A 17,359-nucleotide genomic window follows, 5' to 3' on the forward strand; every position below is an offset into this window, starting at 1 on the left:
GTGATCAATAAATAGTATTAAAACAAAGAAACAAATTCTTGTACTTTTCTATTTTTAAATTAATAATTTTCACAAATCAATGTTGTAAGTCAGAGAAATTAAATGATATTACGAATTTGGTTTAAATCACACTATTTCATGGCTCCATACTATATATGTCTGGCATAAGGAATTAAGATTAGTAATTGCACAATTATTTTATTTATATTCTCATAATTAGTAATAGTAACAATACGGGATTATAATTTTCCTTTTATTTGCCTGATTTCAGAAAATTCTTGAACTTTGAAACTTTAATACAATAGCCGTGACGGTGTGGAATTAAGATTTAAAATTTGTCAAGTTATAACTCCGGCCCAAATTAATCGAAATTAATATTCTTTTCTTTACTTTTAACTGGATTTATGTAATTATGTAACAATTAAAAAGTTTCTGCTTTGGTTCCATAAATGTCGACCCATGTTAAATAAGTCATGTGACTTGTAATTATTTTGGCGAAGTTGTGAACGCGTCACAATTTTATTATTATTAGTAATCTGTTTGAATTTCAAATTTAAATTATAGTCAGTTTCTTCTCTTTGATGTTAACAATTACTATAACTATGAGGAATTAAAATTGTTCTTGTTATATGTTTTTTATTTTGATTATTTTTATTCCATTTATATAAAAAATAACTTCCAAACGATAATAATATAACGTCAAACAAAGTTCCAATAATTGCACCAGCCATAGCTGCTGGTGTAATTCTTGATAAAGTTTTAGGATTAGTAGATGGTCGTAAAGATGGTAAAAATGGGGAAGATGGCGATGGAGGAGTCGAAGGATCAAATATTGACGTCCATTTATATTCATTATTGTTATTAATATCAAGTAATAATATATCACTTTCAATTGATTTGTTATAACCCATTCCTATTAAAATTAATTTTAGTTAAAATGAATCCAAGTTTACGTTATAAAAATATTATATTTACCAAATGATATAACCATATATTTTCCAATTACATGTGCTTTATGATAATATCGACTTTTTGAGATTCCTCCAGAAACATTGGGAATAGACCATTCAAAAGTGTTTATATTTAAATTATATAATGATTTTTTAGGATTAATAATAGTATTTTCTTTCCCTCCAAAAATTATTACTTGTTTACCATCTAACCCTATTAAATAATAATCTAATTAGAATTAGAATTCAACCAATTTATTTGTTTTTATTTAATACATACCGAGGACGACAGATAAACCATATCTTTTCGAAGGTATTGATGGCCCAGAAGTTTTCTTTAGTTAACAATTAGTTATTATTTATTATTTATAATAACAATAATGATAACGATAATGATAATACATTTTGACTTACTTTTATACTCCATTTATCATTAATAGTATCGTACAAGTAAACCTATCCAAAAATGAATCATTTAATTAATTTGCTATTATTTAAACAAACTATTCTCTTTCAAATAATAATAATAAATTAATAATACAAAAATAAGTTAAGTAATCACGGATACATACAGTCCATGATTAGCAATACAGTTTTGATTGGTAGACTTTACCACGTAAAATGGTAAAATTATGCATTGCTCATAGTGTTCTTGTTTTAAAGTAAAAACTTATTCTAACGACATAACCATACCTATATAAATAATGTTTTTATTAGGTAATAGAGTTGCGCCATAATTAACCATTGGAACGGTTGCATTTAATGAACTCCAACTTAAATTTATTGTATCTAAAATAAACATATCATTCGTATATTCATTATTTATTAACCATCCACCAAATAAATACATTTTTCTATCGTAATCGACAACAACTGATAAACTTCTCTTCCTACTAACATAACTATCTTCAACCATTTTACTCCATGAGTTACTTTGTGTATCAAACATATAAACCAAAGCCAAATTTTCAATATTTGTCAAATTTCTTCCTCCATTTATTTATTTATTTATTTTATGTGAAGACGGACAGACTATTAACAGGACATATACGTAACCGTGCTATCCTACTTCTAGCTATCATCCCCCCGAGGACGGACCCGAACTTCTTTAAATCCATCGAACCAGGATGATCCCCTCCCCTACCAGAAAGGAACCAATGAACCAATTAAAAAGTGAACTAATTAACCCGTATTTTTCTTTCAACCATCAAGGTCGCCACCTGTAAATACTGTCATAGGTGGAATGATTCACACTATTTGTAATTGTTAATATCTAACATAATACGAACCGACAAATTCAAAAAATGAATTACATAATATAGAAACTAAATTATTTCAAATACGAAATTTAAAAATTAAATCTATATTAGAGGGTAAGAAGTCTTCTTCTTTGGTATCCCTACAATCGAAAAGACAAATTTTTTTTGTTAGAGGTATGAGGTCACCATAATTATTATAATGATTATGTCTGGCGCGACGCTTTTTTTGGCGACGTTCTATGATTTTCGTGTCATCGGAGGTATCACCAAGATCATCTTTTATATATTGGATATCATTTGCGCGAATAATAGCGCGGTATGGTTTAAAGGGGTAATGTTCATCCTTGTATTTTTGTCCAAAATTTGTTATCAAAGTACTAAGACGTTTTGATGCAACTGTTCGTTTGTCGCTGCTTGTCTTTTTAGACGTTCCATAAGCGAATTTGCGAATACTGGCCATACGTTCATCAAAATTATCGTTCATTTGAGTGAAAAACTCCATAGCATTAGTACGCCTAAGATAATGTTTGGCAGAGGTGTTATGATCTTTTATGTCCTTAATGACATTTGACCGTTCGTTAAGGCGATCTCGAGCTTTGATCTCACTGATGCGATCATCGTCTAAACCTAGCATATATGCGTCTCTCAAGGAAAGCTGAATTGTAGAGTCTTGTAATAAAAGCACGGCATCTATGTATTCCGATGCATCTTTACCATAGTGTTCGTCAATAAGATTCATGATATACCAATCCTTATAAGAATTTTCAGGTGTATCATCCCGGCCATCCTTAACGGAAGAATGATTCTCATCATCGGAGTCCTGATCCTTGATGGCACTGCGTAATGCAGAAGAAATGTGAGGAGGAAATATCCTATCATCAGGTAGATGTAGAAGAGTACAGTTCTGATCGTATGGGAAACGGAATAAAGGAACGGTTGGGAAGCGTTTAAATAATCCCATGTTGAATTTTAAATGAGGAATCCGTTTATTGAACTTTTGATATCGATAGAAAAGGAATTTCCGTTGATTCGCCAGTTTAATCTTATGTCAGAGTTTAAGAGCCATCCCAGTTTTAGGTTTATTATTGTTGAAAACACGTCGACAAGATCGGTCAAAACGAGCATTCTGCCGTGCAGCTATACGTGGATTAGAACTTAACGTACGAGAGAAATTTTCGTAAATCTTGGTGTACATAGGACCAATAGCCTTGTAAGGTGGTAAAATTGAGTCAAGGTTGTGCGCTTCATAACGCGTTGTATAAGAAATGCCCAATCGATTCGAAAAAATCTTTTGCTTTGAGTTATCGTTATATTTCCTATAAATTATGTTGGCGTGAAAACTTTTGTGATGAACGATGTTATTCTTAGGTGCTGTTACTGCCTTATCCTCTAAAGGAGTTTTTATTATTTGAGCGATGGCCGAATGATGTTGGTTACAAGCGTGTCGATTAAAATTTTTTACAAAAGGGCACGGTGTACGGCATGGTGTTGTTTTTTGATGAGGAGACTTCGTTGTAGGTAGATGGTTACAAGCTACATAGATACCAAAATAAAATCTGTATCGTTTGTAAGAGAAGTTGAAAAAGGTTTTGGTGATATTATTACTACACGTGATTTTTCTTTCACGTGATGCTATCAGATTGAGTCTATCTAACAACTTGAGTCGTATCATGTTAAAAAATTTATTTTGAATACGCCGAGGAATAACTCGTTGATGTAAAAAAAAGTGCGTGAGGCACTTCGATATTTGAAATCGATGATTAGGTAATTTGCTTGTGGAATAATACCGAATTGGAGTAGATAACATATGATGATCGTTTGTGTATATCTTTAGGTGAATTTCATTGGTGTCTGGTATTTGATCGACAACCTCGAAAAAGAAACTTTTTGAACGCCTACATTCGTAGATCTTGTTATAACCTGCTTTAGACGTAGCGGTCACATAAAATTTTTCGAAAGAGACCAAAAAAGAAAAGGTCGAAAGTTTCGGTGGAAGTAAAGGAGCTTTGACTATGATGGTCGGAAATGTGTTATCCTGTGGTTTAATAGTCGTCTCTGAAACATTATCTTTAGCAAGTCTGCCTTCAGGAATTTTTCGTCTGCTATCAGAATGTTCGTCCAACTGCGGATAAGGTTTCGAAGGTTCATATGGAGCCACGGAAAAGTTGGGTTGGTTGTAGTTTGGAGCTGACATAGTCCCTTAGTGTGGGATAAGATGAGAACTAAAAACCTTGTATAAGACCAAGGTGCCCGCTTGGGCCTCGTCCCCTTTAGCGTTTCAAATAGAAACTAAAAAAAAACTTTGCGAAATTACTGCGGAAAACTAACAAAATAAAAAAAGGGGAAAGAGTTTTTTTACTTCATCAGTTGATCAAATTTCTTCCTCCATACATAATTAATCTATCTATATATTTAAAAACACTGCAATCACGTGGGCGTTATGTTTAGATTAACCATATAAATAAGTCATTTGAATTGTGTAACCCTACTCCTATTCGTCGCCAATGTTACACAAGACCAAAAAAGGAAATTTTATTTCTGGCGAAAAACTGAAATTTTGGGTTACACAGGATTCCATAAAAGGAAATTGTCGGTTACGCAAATTTCCAAAAAAGGAAATTTTGTCTTCTGTTACTTTTCAGAGAAATTAAAAAAATTGTGTTGCTCAAATTTCCAAAAAAGGAAATTCTTTGCAGATCTTTTAATTCTGGCCGGAATTACATATTAACTGTTGTCGTAGACAACAGGTGAACACTAGTGTATTATTATTAATACCACCATTAACAGATGTAGCACCCACGATTGATTGAATTATATTAATGTTTGATAAATCATGCTATAATAAATTTTGAGTATTAAATGGAACGGATAAATCAAGGTAAAAAAATTCTTTACCAACCTGAATCGTCGTATCCACTTAAAATATACAATTTGTTATCGATAAGCGTAGCAGTATTACGACTTGAGACAATTGGCTTATAAGGTGTCATTTGGCAATTTATTTCAAATAATAATTGAAGTAAGAACCACAATTTAAAATATATTAAAGTTTTTGACATGATTATGCTCTATTTAATAACTTTATTTTGGTAGAAAAGAAAAAAAGTTCATTTATTGTTTAAAATTAATCAACTGAAAAAAGCTAGCTTGCGATCAACAAAAATCTTGGCATACTAAGTACTATTCTATTTTTAAATTAATTGTAAAGCATCCTTCATTTTTGTACCAAAGAAATAATAAAAAAATTAAATGATATGACGAATTTAGTTAGTTTTTGGCTTAAATCTGCATTACCTCTATACTGTAAAAGGTTACATGAGGAAGAACACTTACAGTAAGATCAACTTTATATTCATATTTCCATAGGTGGTAATAATAATGCGGGATTAGTTTTATTTAGTACAAAAAAAAAAAAGAAATAAGTAGGGACCCAAGACAATCCAGACGAGAAAAATTTTACTATTAGTTGTGCACATTTTTTCAGGGCCGGAATTATTATAACGCCAGTCAGTTTCTAACAAACAAAGATAATAAATATCTACTGGAATTATATAAAAAGGAAAACTAGCACTTAAAATAAAGGTCAAAATTTGGAACTTACACATTTGTATTAAACAGGATACGTTGGATGGTTGTTTATAGCGAAACGACATACAGTATTTATCTGAATTAAGTATTTTTATTTTTACATCGATAACCATTGGCAATTTTATCTTGCATCATAAAACCTACAAAAAAATCAAAATTTCTTGATATAACCTCTAAATTTTTATAATTAATTAAAAGTATAAATGTTGGTTGCCGTAAGTAGTAATTACAGTATTTCAGATTACACGGATTACGGCTCAAAATTATGAAAACACTGTGTAATACGAAATTATGCCGTAAGTTGTAATTGGTTGTATTTAAATTATTAGATTAATTTGTGATTGAAATCACAATACCTGTGACACACGTACTATCGGCCTGATGACCTGATCTCACAATCAATTTACTGACCAGAAAATTGGACAAAATTGTCCAAATAAAAAACTCAATTCCGGCCGGAATTGCTTAATGAAAATTTTTAAATAAATAGTGTAAAATAAATAGTCAAGAAAAGGAAGTAAACTTAAATAGACTTTCTAGAGAATTAGATAAAAGGAAAAGGGAATTTCATCAGTAGGAAGTAAAATTAGTATGATACCATTATTACCGGTCAATATATGTTTTATATTTAGTGTACCGATAGGACCCTGCGATAAAGAGTTTCTGAAGGACATTATAGACTTAGCTAAATTACCAAGAGAACCAGATAAAATCTTTAATTTCAATAGTGATTATTTGATACAAATGCCTCGGATATGTGACGTCGTGATGAACTGGACTTAATAGCGGTTTGTATAACAAAATTTACACGTAAGAGAACCTGGAAAATTTAAAAATCTATCTAAAAAGATTCTTAAAAAAAAACTGTATGATTGGCTGATACCGGATGAAAAAATATTTATTTTTCTATGATTATGATTATGATTGGAAAGTTGGCATAACACGACAAAACAATAAAACATTATGATATTCACAAGACCCAGTTGGTCAGAAACTAATTTATTTGGACAGGTTTACTATTTATAATTTATTATTTATATATACAGAAAAAAACATAAGAAGCTACTGTTACCGAAATATATCGGCAAGTAAAGGTCGACGGTTGGTTAAAATAAGTCATATAAACACCAGGTTATCAACAGGATTCTTACTCAATACTACTTATCCGGTATTGTTCGTTAAGAATCGTCAAGATAAATACCTACAAAATACGATAATGATAACACACGTCGAGTAATAAATGAATAATATATCAAAACACACAGAAACAATAATTAACGATACGATGTATAATGGTTTTTATTAATAACGTTATGAAGGGATAGGATTAAGGGTTTACAACAAAGCGATAATAAATGATAAAAAGTGATAGGGAAAAGGATTTCTACTATAGCTGGTAAAATACAATCTTTGGTCCTCCCTACTTTTATCAACGAGTTGGTGAAAGGTATTTATATCTATTCTCCATCTCTTTTTCCAACACCATCTATTATCATATCAAAATCTAATCTACCGATAGGTTCTAAACACATAACGGAATATGTTTCATGGTAATATGGCTAATTACTATAATAGTGATAAAAATAACCATTATAAGCCCTCCTTTTGATAAGTTACGAATGACAAATTCTATCAGTTGATTATTATTAATCAAATTATCCTTCATTAACTCTTATTATAGATCTTATACATCAACATACATCAATAATCTTTTAAATTACAATTATAGACAATAAATAATATAATATAATAATAATACAAACAATATTGTAATATATGATTATTCTATCGCTACATATGTAAAACTAATAATAAAAATAATAATAAAATTGATAAAATAAAGAATATTATCTATATGGCTAATTTAATGTACACAACCTGCGGTCATAAATCGTTATGTAATGATAGAAATCGACATGGACACAAATTATATCGGATCGTTATATAAACATCGAATAACGTCGAACATCGGATGTGCATTTTATCGCGTAACACTACACACCCAATTTGGTAATATAGTTTTTCCTACACACATTCTTAAGGAAGATCCGCGTTAATAAACTTCGAGGAAGTTACGTATCGTTTATTTGCAATACCCTGGAGAACTGTTTGAAGAGGATTATTAGTATACTAGGGTTACTAGAAAATTATGGCTTCTTTGAGTAGTTGTTTAAGGAGGTGACGTTTAGAGTTTTTATCACAGGTGGTCAATGTGTTAGATCAATGAAAAGGTATAATCTACTAACGGAAAATGGTGGTCGACCGGGAAGGGCTATTATTATATTTTATCTTATTGTATATTAAGTATCTGGTAGCGAGAACTCATACGCGACATACTACTATTTTAATAGTACCATAGTTACTAGTATATTGTTGTAGCAGTTGGATGCTTATTAATGTACTCTCCTCTTTCACTATGTCTTAGTAATTAACGCTTAAAAAAAAAAAAGATAATAAAAAAGTTATTAGCCACTTGTACTGTTGTACAGCCTCAATTTTCTGTGTCTCATCTGTTTTTGCTTCAGATGATAGTCACTTGATTTGGTGTTCATTTACGTAAAAGTTAATTATGGTAAAATCTTATTCGAAATGAAGGATTCTTTCTTATAACCCCTGATTCTTTTAATAATTTATTAGCAATGTCTCAGAAACTACTTAATGCTGGTCCTGCTATTGGTAAACTAAATATGTCACTCGTAATATTCATTGTTTGCATTGTATAACATTTAAAAGTTCAAAATTGTTAAAGTTGTTAATGTGAAATTATACTGTATAGTACTTCATTAACATAATTATAATTTATATAATTTTATGAACTAAAGAATCACCCCGTTTTTTATTCCCTTATTATTATTTTTCTTTAACAATGTGAGAGACGCTTCTTGGATAACTGAAATTGGTTTTAATAAACATAATGTGCACAAGATATCAATAGTATTTGGTAGAAATTTGCTAATCCTTTTGAATAAAAAAAGCAAGCTAAAGAATCATGATCAATAAAAAAAGGAAAATAAATTATTTCAATAAAAAGAACAAGTCACATATCTTACAATTAATAGAAAAGTATCACTAGTGCCCTAAAGAATAAAAGAATCTACTGAAAAACTATATTTAAAAAAGAATGGAATAATTAGTATTATTCTTATACGGCAATATCTTAATATCAGTTACTAAATTTTTAATGCCCTTGAAACTTGTTTGAATTGCTTGTGCCCATCATTTATTACCAATATTTTCTTGTTCCTTTACAATTCTTAATGCTTCAATTGCTTCATGTAGTATTAATTTGTAATCTTTAAATAGTTGCATTGTTTGATCGCTTGTTGATTTTACAATTGTAAATTGAGTAGATTCATCATTATTCATTAAATTCATTATGTTATTAATTTTATTTAACCCATTGCAATTAAATCTCTCAATTGGTATTCGATCATGGATTCATTTTTTCTAGGTCTCTTTGCAAGAGATTTACATTGAGAACATTTATACTGAAATGTTAAAATATCAGATGCTTTTTCTGAAGTATAAGAATCTTTATAAATATAATAATACAGTACTAGCTGTCACTTTCACCTATTAAATCAATGATCATCTTGGATAATTTTTTTTGGATCATATCAATTGAAATATTGCAATTAAAATCTATACCAGTTAAATCATTTTCTAAGTATTCATTAGTATCACGGCAATTTCTAAAATCTATTCAAATAGCTGTTTTCTTCTAGTGTTAAAAAGTTCCGAATTAAATTGATTAGATTGTTCATATTGTAAAGCAGCATTATGGAGACATATATTACAAGTTTAAACTGGTGTGTATTTAAAAGTAAAATTTTCGACATTTTTTACATTTCTGCAATTACTAGTTATAATATCCATGTTTGAAGTAGAAAAGTGATTTTTTTTTATTTTATTTTATTTTATTTATAGAAGAGGAGTGAACGTTATCTGTTACGCAAATGTATCATTCTTATACGTGTACGACATACTATCTTATACGACGTACAGTGGGTTACAAAAAGTGACCGACAACCTAAAAATTAAATAAAATTAAATATTCTCATTAATAATTTTATTTTTATTTTAAAATTAAGTGTGTAAAAACTTATTTTGAACCATTTTCTTGCTTGATTAATGTTAAAATTGTATATAAATACTTAATTTTCAGAGTAGAAATAATTTCAACATTTTAACCAAAGCAGATAGAGTAAAATAGGTATAAAAAATTGATTCCTTGACTAAAAATTAGCTTATTTTCAAAAATTCAGAAAGATTCAATCAGTAGTTGTTGAGAAATCTACTTTTAAAAATCGGCAAAATTTGATGATCTACATATAAAATTATAAGAATTTCACCAAAATTCATTGATTTTAAAAGTAGATTTCTCAACAACTACTGATCGAATCTTTCTGATGTTTTGAAGATAAACAAATTTTAAGTCAAAGGATCGATTTCTGGTATTTACATTACTCTAGCTGTTCTGGTTAAAAAGTTGAAATTTTTTTCACTCTGAAAATTGAATATTTATACACAATTTTATTATTAATTACGTGAAAAAAATGTTCATAAAATGGATTTTACATTTCTAATTTTAATATAAATATAAGAAATAATGTATTTACCTATGGCCCGCCGTAAGCACAAAAAGTATATACAAAAGTTATCATTTGAATATACAAAAATGTATATTCAGATATTAACTTTTGTATATTCAAATAACCACTTTTGTATATTCACATGTATAAAAGTAGTCATTTGAATATACAAAAGTGGTTATTTGAATATATAAAAGTTATCATTTGAATACACAAAAATTATCATTTGAATATATAACATAAAGTTAACATTTGAATATACAAAAGTTGACATATGAATATACAAAAGTTAACATTTAAATATACAAAAGTTATCATTTGAATATGCAAAAGTTATCATTTGAATGTACAAAAGTTATCATTTGAATATATAGTAGATTTCCAAATTAAGCAGTAATTTTTTTTTAATTCTAGATTTGGCCAAATTGATAGCATATTGAATTTTGTATATTCAAATGATAACTTTTGTATATTCAGATAACAACTTTTGTACATTCAAATGACCACTTTAATACATGTGAATATACAAAAGTTGTTATTTGAATATACATTTTTGTATATTCAAATGATCACTTTTGTATATTCAAATAATAACTTTTGTATATTCAGATAATAACTTTTGTATCTACTTTTTGTCCTTACGGCGGGCCATATTTACCGCACCCTGCGTTACAAATTTATATATATTTTTATGTTTATCATTTGCCATTTTAAGGGGGTGCGGTGTATAAACTAAAGATCGACATAAACAATTTACAAAAAAGGAAGGATGCGTTGTAACGCAGGGTGCAGTAAATAAATTCACTCTAAATATAAAAATATTAATGAAAATGGTTGAATTTATTTAATTTTTAGGTGGTCGGTCACTTTTTGTAACCCACTGTATATGTCACATAATATAGGTCGTATAAGATAGTATGTCGTACACGTACTATAAGAACGATACATTTGCATCTGTTACATTAACAACATGCGCAACCTAGGCTACTAACAGCCATTCAGGTAAGTAGAACTACATTTCTCATTCCAAAAAAGTAGAACCCCACCCTTCGATCTAAACTATACTAGGAGTAAAACTACGCTTAGCCTTAGGTATATAATGTGTTATATATTTTTTAAGGGTATATACCATGTCTAAAAATAGTATACACCATGTTATACTGGGTTTATATTATTTCTTGGGTATATACCAGGTATATACCTTTAAATATATACCGGGTATATATTCCCCATTCCTAACTACGCTACTACTAGTACTAAAGTAGAAAAGTGATAAAAAATACCTTGTTGTTAAAAGTTTAATTTATCACAATTATGAGATAATCACATGATTTTACGCAGAATTTTTTGGGTGCTCTTGGGATAGTTTTTTCCCATAGAAAATCTTGTCTGGTATCAGCTAACCAAATTAATAAAATTGACTATCCTTCATAAATAAAATAGGGCTCTTAATCGAACCAATTAACATCGATCATTAAATGGTTCAATTAATGACTCAATCGCAAATATTGGCCTGATTAAAATTGAACTAATTTTTAGTCGAACTAATTTGTTTTTCAATTTTTGCATAAAAAATATTAATATGAAATTTTTATAAAAATTCAATCATTGATAATGGCTTAAATTTAACGATCGATTTAAAAATCGATTGCATGTGATCAATTAAGCTTAATCTCGATTACACACCTGCACGATCGATCGATCAATTCCTCGATTGCAATCCTAAATAAAAGGTATCAGTTGAGTTATACAAACCATTACCAAGCTGTTAATTTTAGTGTTGTACATAGTCACGACGTTATGTGCCAGATGGACATCTGAGACATTTATATTTATATAACTAATAATTATTATTGAAATTAAGGATTTTATTCCTTTAATTCCTGGTTTTCTTGGTAATTTAGCTAAGTTTTATAAGTTATAACATCCTTTATCGCAGGATCCTATTGTACACTAAATGAAAAACATGTATTGACCAGTAATTAGGGATGGGATCAGTTTCGTCAGCTCCATTTCAGTTCTTCATCGGTTCCCGCTTCAGTTCTCATTAAGTAAAATATGAGCAGGTAGAGCATGCAATGAAGATCGATTAGAAAAATTTTGATTGGTCATCAAACAATGGTTGGTCCGTGATCATCATAATTTTGATGACAATCCGATTTGGAGTGGTTCCTTCAAACCAGTTCGGAGCCGGTTCTGGTTCAATTTTTAGAACAGTTCCCAGAGTATTTCAAGTTCAGACTTCAGAATCTGCTAAAATTAGAATCGGTTCCAGAACCGGTTTGGAACCGCTCTGTTTGGAACTTCCCCATCTCTACCGGTAATGGTATTTTACTCGTAATTTAGTATTTCTTTACTGATGAAATTCTCCTTTATCTAATTTTTCAAAGTATATTTGAGTTTTATTTCCTTCCTTAACTATTTACATTATTTATCAATTTTCTTTAAGTAATTAACTAAGATAATTTATTGGCATTACAAATATCAATTCATATTTGTATGACGGAGTTATTATTTGATCACTATTTCTAATGTGTTGAGAATCTAGAATTTTTTTTTGTTAGCAGATATGTTTTTAACTTCAGTTACTTTATTCTAATTAATTGAATTAATCAACTTATTGGATAAATTAACATTCATATTTAAATTTCAAGATTAAATGTAGGGAATGGAAACTGTTGTTTAAACGACAATATTTAATTTATTTATTGACGTCAGTGATGAAACAAACAATATGGGTACTTTCGAGATCATGTGCAATGACATTCTGCAAGTTGCAGATAAGGACATTTTATGTTATTAAATCTATAATTTCGCTTCGCTCCAGATTAATTAGCTTAATTGCCGATCTGCCTAAAATCGGCACTGCGTTACTAATAAAATTCGGGGATAATAGCGATAATAAAAAAAAGCATTTTTTGCATCTCGCGCGCAAAATAAGTTTCACCCATTTTACAAACAGAAATATCATAAATACAATATTTTCTTTCATTTTATGACAAGTCATATTTGCCAAAAAATTTTATAATTATATTTCTGTAACTGGTTTTCTTCAACTTTCACTTGTTTTTAATAATAAAAATATTTCAAAAAAGCTTTTAAAAACAACTTTAGAAGCTAAAAATTATAGGTTTTTAATGTAAATAATGCAATATAGTAAAATGAAATATTGAAATTTCGTATATTTTAAGGTGTAAATCTGACGCGCGCGCATACTAGTAAACTCATTATTTTGCATACGAATGTATAACTTTTTTTTGCAAATTCGTTTTTTTCAAGTATTTTTTCAGTATATCATATGATTTTTTTTATAGTCAATATGTCATCTATGAGAGATATCCTTTTTTGAAGTTTGTGTTCTAGTACAAAATCGGCAAATTTAACCCCGAATTTTATTAGTAACGCAGTGCCAATTTTAGGCAGATCTGCAATTAAATATGGAAAGCTGTCCTTGACAAAAGGTTGATATCCAGACATCATGTTGGATAATGTCTAGACATCATGTTTGATATATGTGGGATGATGTTTGTACATCATTCAACATGATGCTCAAGCATCAACCGACATGACGTCTTAGACATCACGTTACCAAATATAGTAAATTTTATTTTGTGTAACTCATAAATATACTATATTTGGTAATTTGATCAGCATGATGTCTAGACATCATGTCGGTTGATGTCTTTCACATCATGTTGAATGATGTACAAATATCATCCTACATATATCAAACATGATGTCTAGACATACCATCATGATGTCTAAATATTATATTTCATGATGTTTGGACATTAACCTTTTGTCAAGGATGGCTTTCCATAATTAAAAGTATGAAATACTAATATTACTTCACAAAGAACACGACGATAAATACAGACAATGTGATTTTATAATATTGAATTGAACTGATAAGTTACGCATTATGGAATACTTGTCTTTGAGTTGGTGTACCATCAAAGTGTGCATATGTGCATTTTATTTATTAAATTAATATAAAGTACACTACATACTGTAAATAATAAGTCATATACTTATTAATTTTAATAATTATAATCTTACCCCGTATTATTTTTTGTATTGTTATTTGTTATAATTCTCTTTAACAACTTGAAGAATTTCATTTCTCAAGTTTTGATTTTCTTGTTTGACAGCTTGGAGCATTTCATCTTTAAAAGCTTGTAATGAGAACCTTTCACCATTATAATTATTATTAAATGATTCCGGAATTATTGGTTCATGATTAGTTGTAGATTCATTTTTATACGTTTGTTCATGATCATTAGCTGGAATTATCATTGATTCATCGGGGGTTAGAATAATTTCTTGCCCATGATAATCATTAGTTGGTTCATTGTCATTTATTTGAATAATGTTTTGTTCATTATTAATTGCTTGCTCATAATCTCTTTCAGTAGGAATTTCCTTTTCTTCTTGCCTGTAATTATTGTAATTATTATCATTTCCATAAATAATTTTTTTGTTTTGTTTGTTTTTATTCCATTTGTATAAAAAGAAACATCCAATTATTAAGAAAATAATGCCACTTAACAAAGATCCTACAATTGCACCAACTATATTAATATTAGAATTATTTGATGAATTATCGGATAATTGTGATGATGGTGGCAATGATCGAGAAGGGATGGGCGATGAAGTTGGTGACGGGGATGGTATGATATTTTTTGGAACTGAAGGATCAAATGATGTCGTCCATACATATTCTTCATTGTTGCTAATGTCAAGTAATAATATATCACTTTCAACTGTTCTATCATAACCATACCCTATTAAAATTAGTTTTTTTTTTGTTAAAAAAAATTAATTTGTTTAATTTGCTTAATTTTTATATTTAGAATACTATATTTACCAAATGATATAACCATATATTTTCCAATTAAATTTGCTTCATGAAATACTCTAGGTTTTGGAATTTTTCCAGAAATTTTCGGAACATACCAATTAAAATTAGTTAAATCTAATACATAAAGTGTAGTATCTAAATATCCAGGATTGCTAAAATATCCTCCATAAATTATGACTCTTTGGCCATCTAAACCTATTAAAAATAATAAGATTTATAATTAATGTTCAATCTTAAAAAAATGACCATAATAGTATTCTTATTTAATTGCATACCAAGAATTGCGGAAAACCCCGCTCTGTTAGAAGGAATTTTTCCTGATGTTATCTAAATTTAATAAAAATTTAATTACAATATAAATTTTTACTATAATGAATGACTAAAATAACTAACTTACTTTTGTATTCCAACTGTCGTTAGCTGTATCATATATATAGATCTATTTAAATAATTTACTCGGAGTTTAGAATTCTGGCGCATTCAGTTTATTAATAGTAATATTTACAAAATTTACCTCACTTAATGTTAAAGCGACACCTATTTCAATATTTAGAGTTGTTCCAAAGAAACAAGATTCATTCGCACCACCTATATCCATTAATAAATTAGTAATAAAGCATATGTAAAAAATAAATAAAAGTTACAAAAATTATTCGCTTACCTATATAAATAATCTTATTATCGGGTAATAGGGTAGCGCTATATTCACTTCTCGGAATTGGTGCATTAACTAAACTTCCTTTTTTACAATTAAGATTTAATGTATCTAAAATAAGCATATCATTTATAACATAAGTACCGTTAACATCATATTCTCCGGACCATAAATAAAATTTTCCATTATAATCGATAATGCCTTTTAAACCCCGTTTTTTGGTCATATTAATTCCAGTTATTTTTGGAATATCCCATATAATACTTTGTGAATCAAATGTATAAACCAATGCCATATTTTGATCGGTTGTATGTCCTCCGTACAAAAATAGTGTATTATTATTCGCACCACCTTTAACTGATGTTGCAGAATCATGTGGCGGGACCATATTAATATTTGATAAGTCTTGCCATGACAATTCTTGAGTATTAAATGGAACGGAGACATCAAGATAAAAAAAGTCTTTTGCTGATGTTTCATTTTCTAACCTACCACCTAAAATATACAATTTATTATCAATGAGTGTGGCAGTATGATGGAAATATCCAATTGGTTTAAAGGGCACCATTTGACTATTTACTTCAATTAATATTTGAAGTAGCATCCATATTATGATATTGACTAAAAAATTTTTTGACATGATTATTGTATTCTATTTAATGACTTGATGCGGTAAAAATAAATATTTGAAAGAAAAATAATTATTTGATTTTTTAAAAAAAAAATCTTGTCGTATTTAATATTTTTAGGATTATGCATAATATTAAATAAGTTAAATAGTACTGAACACAAAACGAAAATGTATTCAAATATTATGCACGGTAAACACCGGATACTACCGTATAAGAATTTTTTACGCGCATTTAACTTTCACAAATGTAGTAACATTTTTGTGTACGTTGCTTGTACTAAATCATAACTTGGTAATATTGGTTGTTTATTAGACCACTTTTCCGTAATTAACAAAAATTAAATTTGGTAATTCTAACCAATTATAGTGATAACAAATTTTTAATTTACGATTTTTTAGAGCATGAATGAAAAGAGAATTAAGGTTTAAAGCAATATACAGTGTATTTTAAATGTAATATTAAACAGGTATGAATTGATAATCTGTTTGCAACTTTGCGAGTTTCTAAAATTTGCTCAAATTTTAACTCTTCATTCAAAAAAGATTTTTGAAACAAGGCAATTTTCTCGCGGATTAAATAGTACATAAGCTCCATTTTTTTAATTTTATAAATAAGAAATTAAATTATGTAATGAATTTAATTAGCTTTTAGTAATAAAGCATGTTATTTTTTTTTATAATAGCAATATGAATATTGTGTAATATTACGGAAAAAAGTTGCAACATTATTAAAAAATAATTTCTAATTTCTATATCAAATAATATTGTAATGAGGTTGCTTCTGCATAGTATGCATAGTAATTAATAACACCCTGTTGATCCA

At 28.7% G+C, this 17,359-nt stretch overlaps 4 protein-coding genes across 4 annotated transcripts; all 4 read right to left on the reverse strand.

Annotated features, from left to right (window-relative positions):
- Positions 1 to 584: 584 nt before the first annotated feature.
- Positions 585 to 1,866, reverse strand: OCT59_027653 (uncharacterized protein; the record flags this gene model as incomplete). Its single annotated transcript, XM_066137139.1, has 5 exons — positions 585 to 913; positions 976 to 1,164; positions 1,231 to 1,285; positions 1,365 to 1,406; positions 1,693 to 1,866. The coding sequence occupies 5 exons, from the start codon at positions 1,864 to 1,866 to the stop codon at positions 585 to 587; spliced, it is 789 nt and encodes a 262-aa protein (XP_065993556.1).
- Positions 1,867 to 2,285: 419 nt separating this feature from the next.
- OCT59_027654 (uncharacterized protein) lies at positions 2,286 to 3,170 on the reverse strand (the record flags this gene model as incomplete). Its single annotated transcript, XM_066137140.1, has 1 exon — positions 2,286 to 3,170. The coding sequence occupies one exon, from the start codon at positions 3,168 to 3,170 to the stop codon at positions 2,286 to 2,288; it is 885 nt and encodes a 294-aa protein (XP_065993557.1).
- An 87-nt stretch (positions 3,171 to 3,257) lies between these two features.
- On the reverse strand, positions 3,258 to 4,403 carry OCT59_027655 (uncharacterized protein; the record flags this gene model as incomplete). The annotated part of the gene is made up of 2 exons (XM_066137141.1): positions 3,258 to 3,742; positions 4,130 to 4,403. The coding sequence occupies 2 exons, from the start codon at positions 4,401 to 4,403 to the stop codon at positions 3,258 to 3,260; spliced, it is 759 nt and encodes a 252-aa protein (XP_065993558.1).
- A 10,066-nt stretch (positions 4,404 to 14,469) lies between these two features.
- On the reverse strand, positions 14,470 to 16,545 carry OCT59_027656 (uncharacterized protein; the record flags this gene model as incomplete). The annotated part of the gene is made up of 6 exons (XM_025329291.1): positions 14,470 to 15,173; positions 15,257 to 15,445; positions 15,526 to 15,577; positions 15,648 to 15,689; positions 15,765 to 15,838; positions 15,912 to 16,545. The coding sequence occupies 6 exons, from the start codon at positions 16,543 to 16,545 to the stop codon at positions 14,470 to 14,472; spliced, it is 1,695 nt and encodes a 564-aa protein (XP_025173412.1).
- Between the last annotated feature and the right edge of the window lie 814 nt (positions 16,546 to 17,359).

This window comes from Rhizophagus irregularis, chromosome 7 (assembly GCF_026210795.1).
Source record: "Rhizophagus irregularis chromosome 7, complete sequence".
NCBI classification, from domain to species: Eukaryota; Fungi; Glomeromycota; class Glomeromycetes; order Glomerales; family Glomeraceae; genus Rhizophagus; species Rhizophagus irregularis.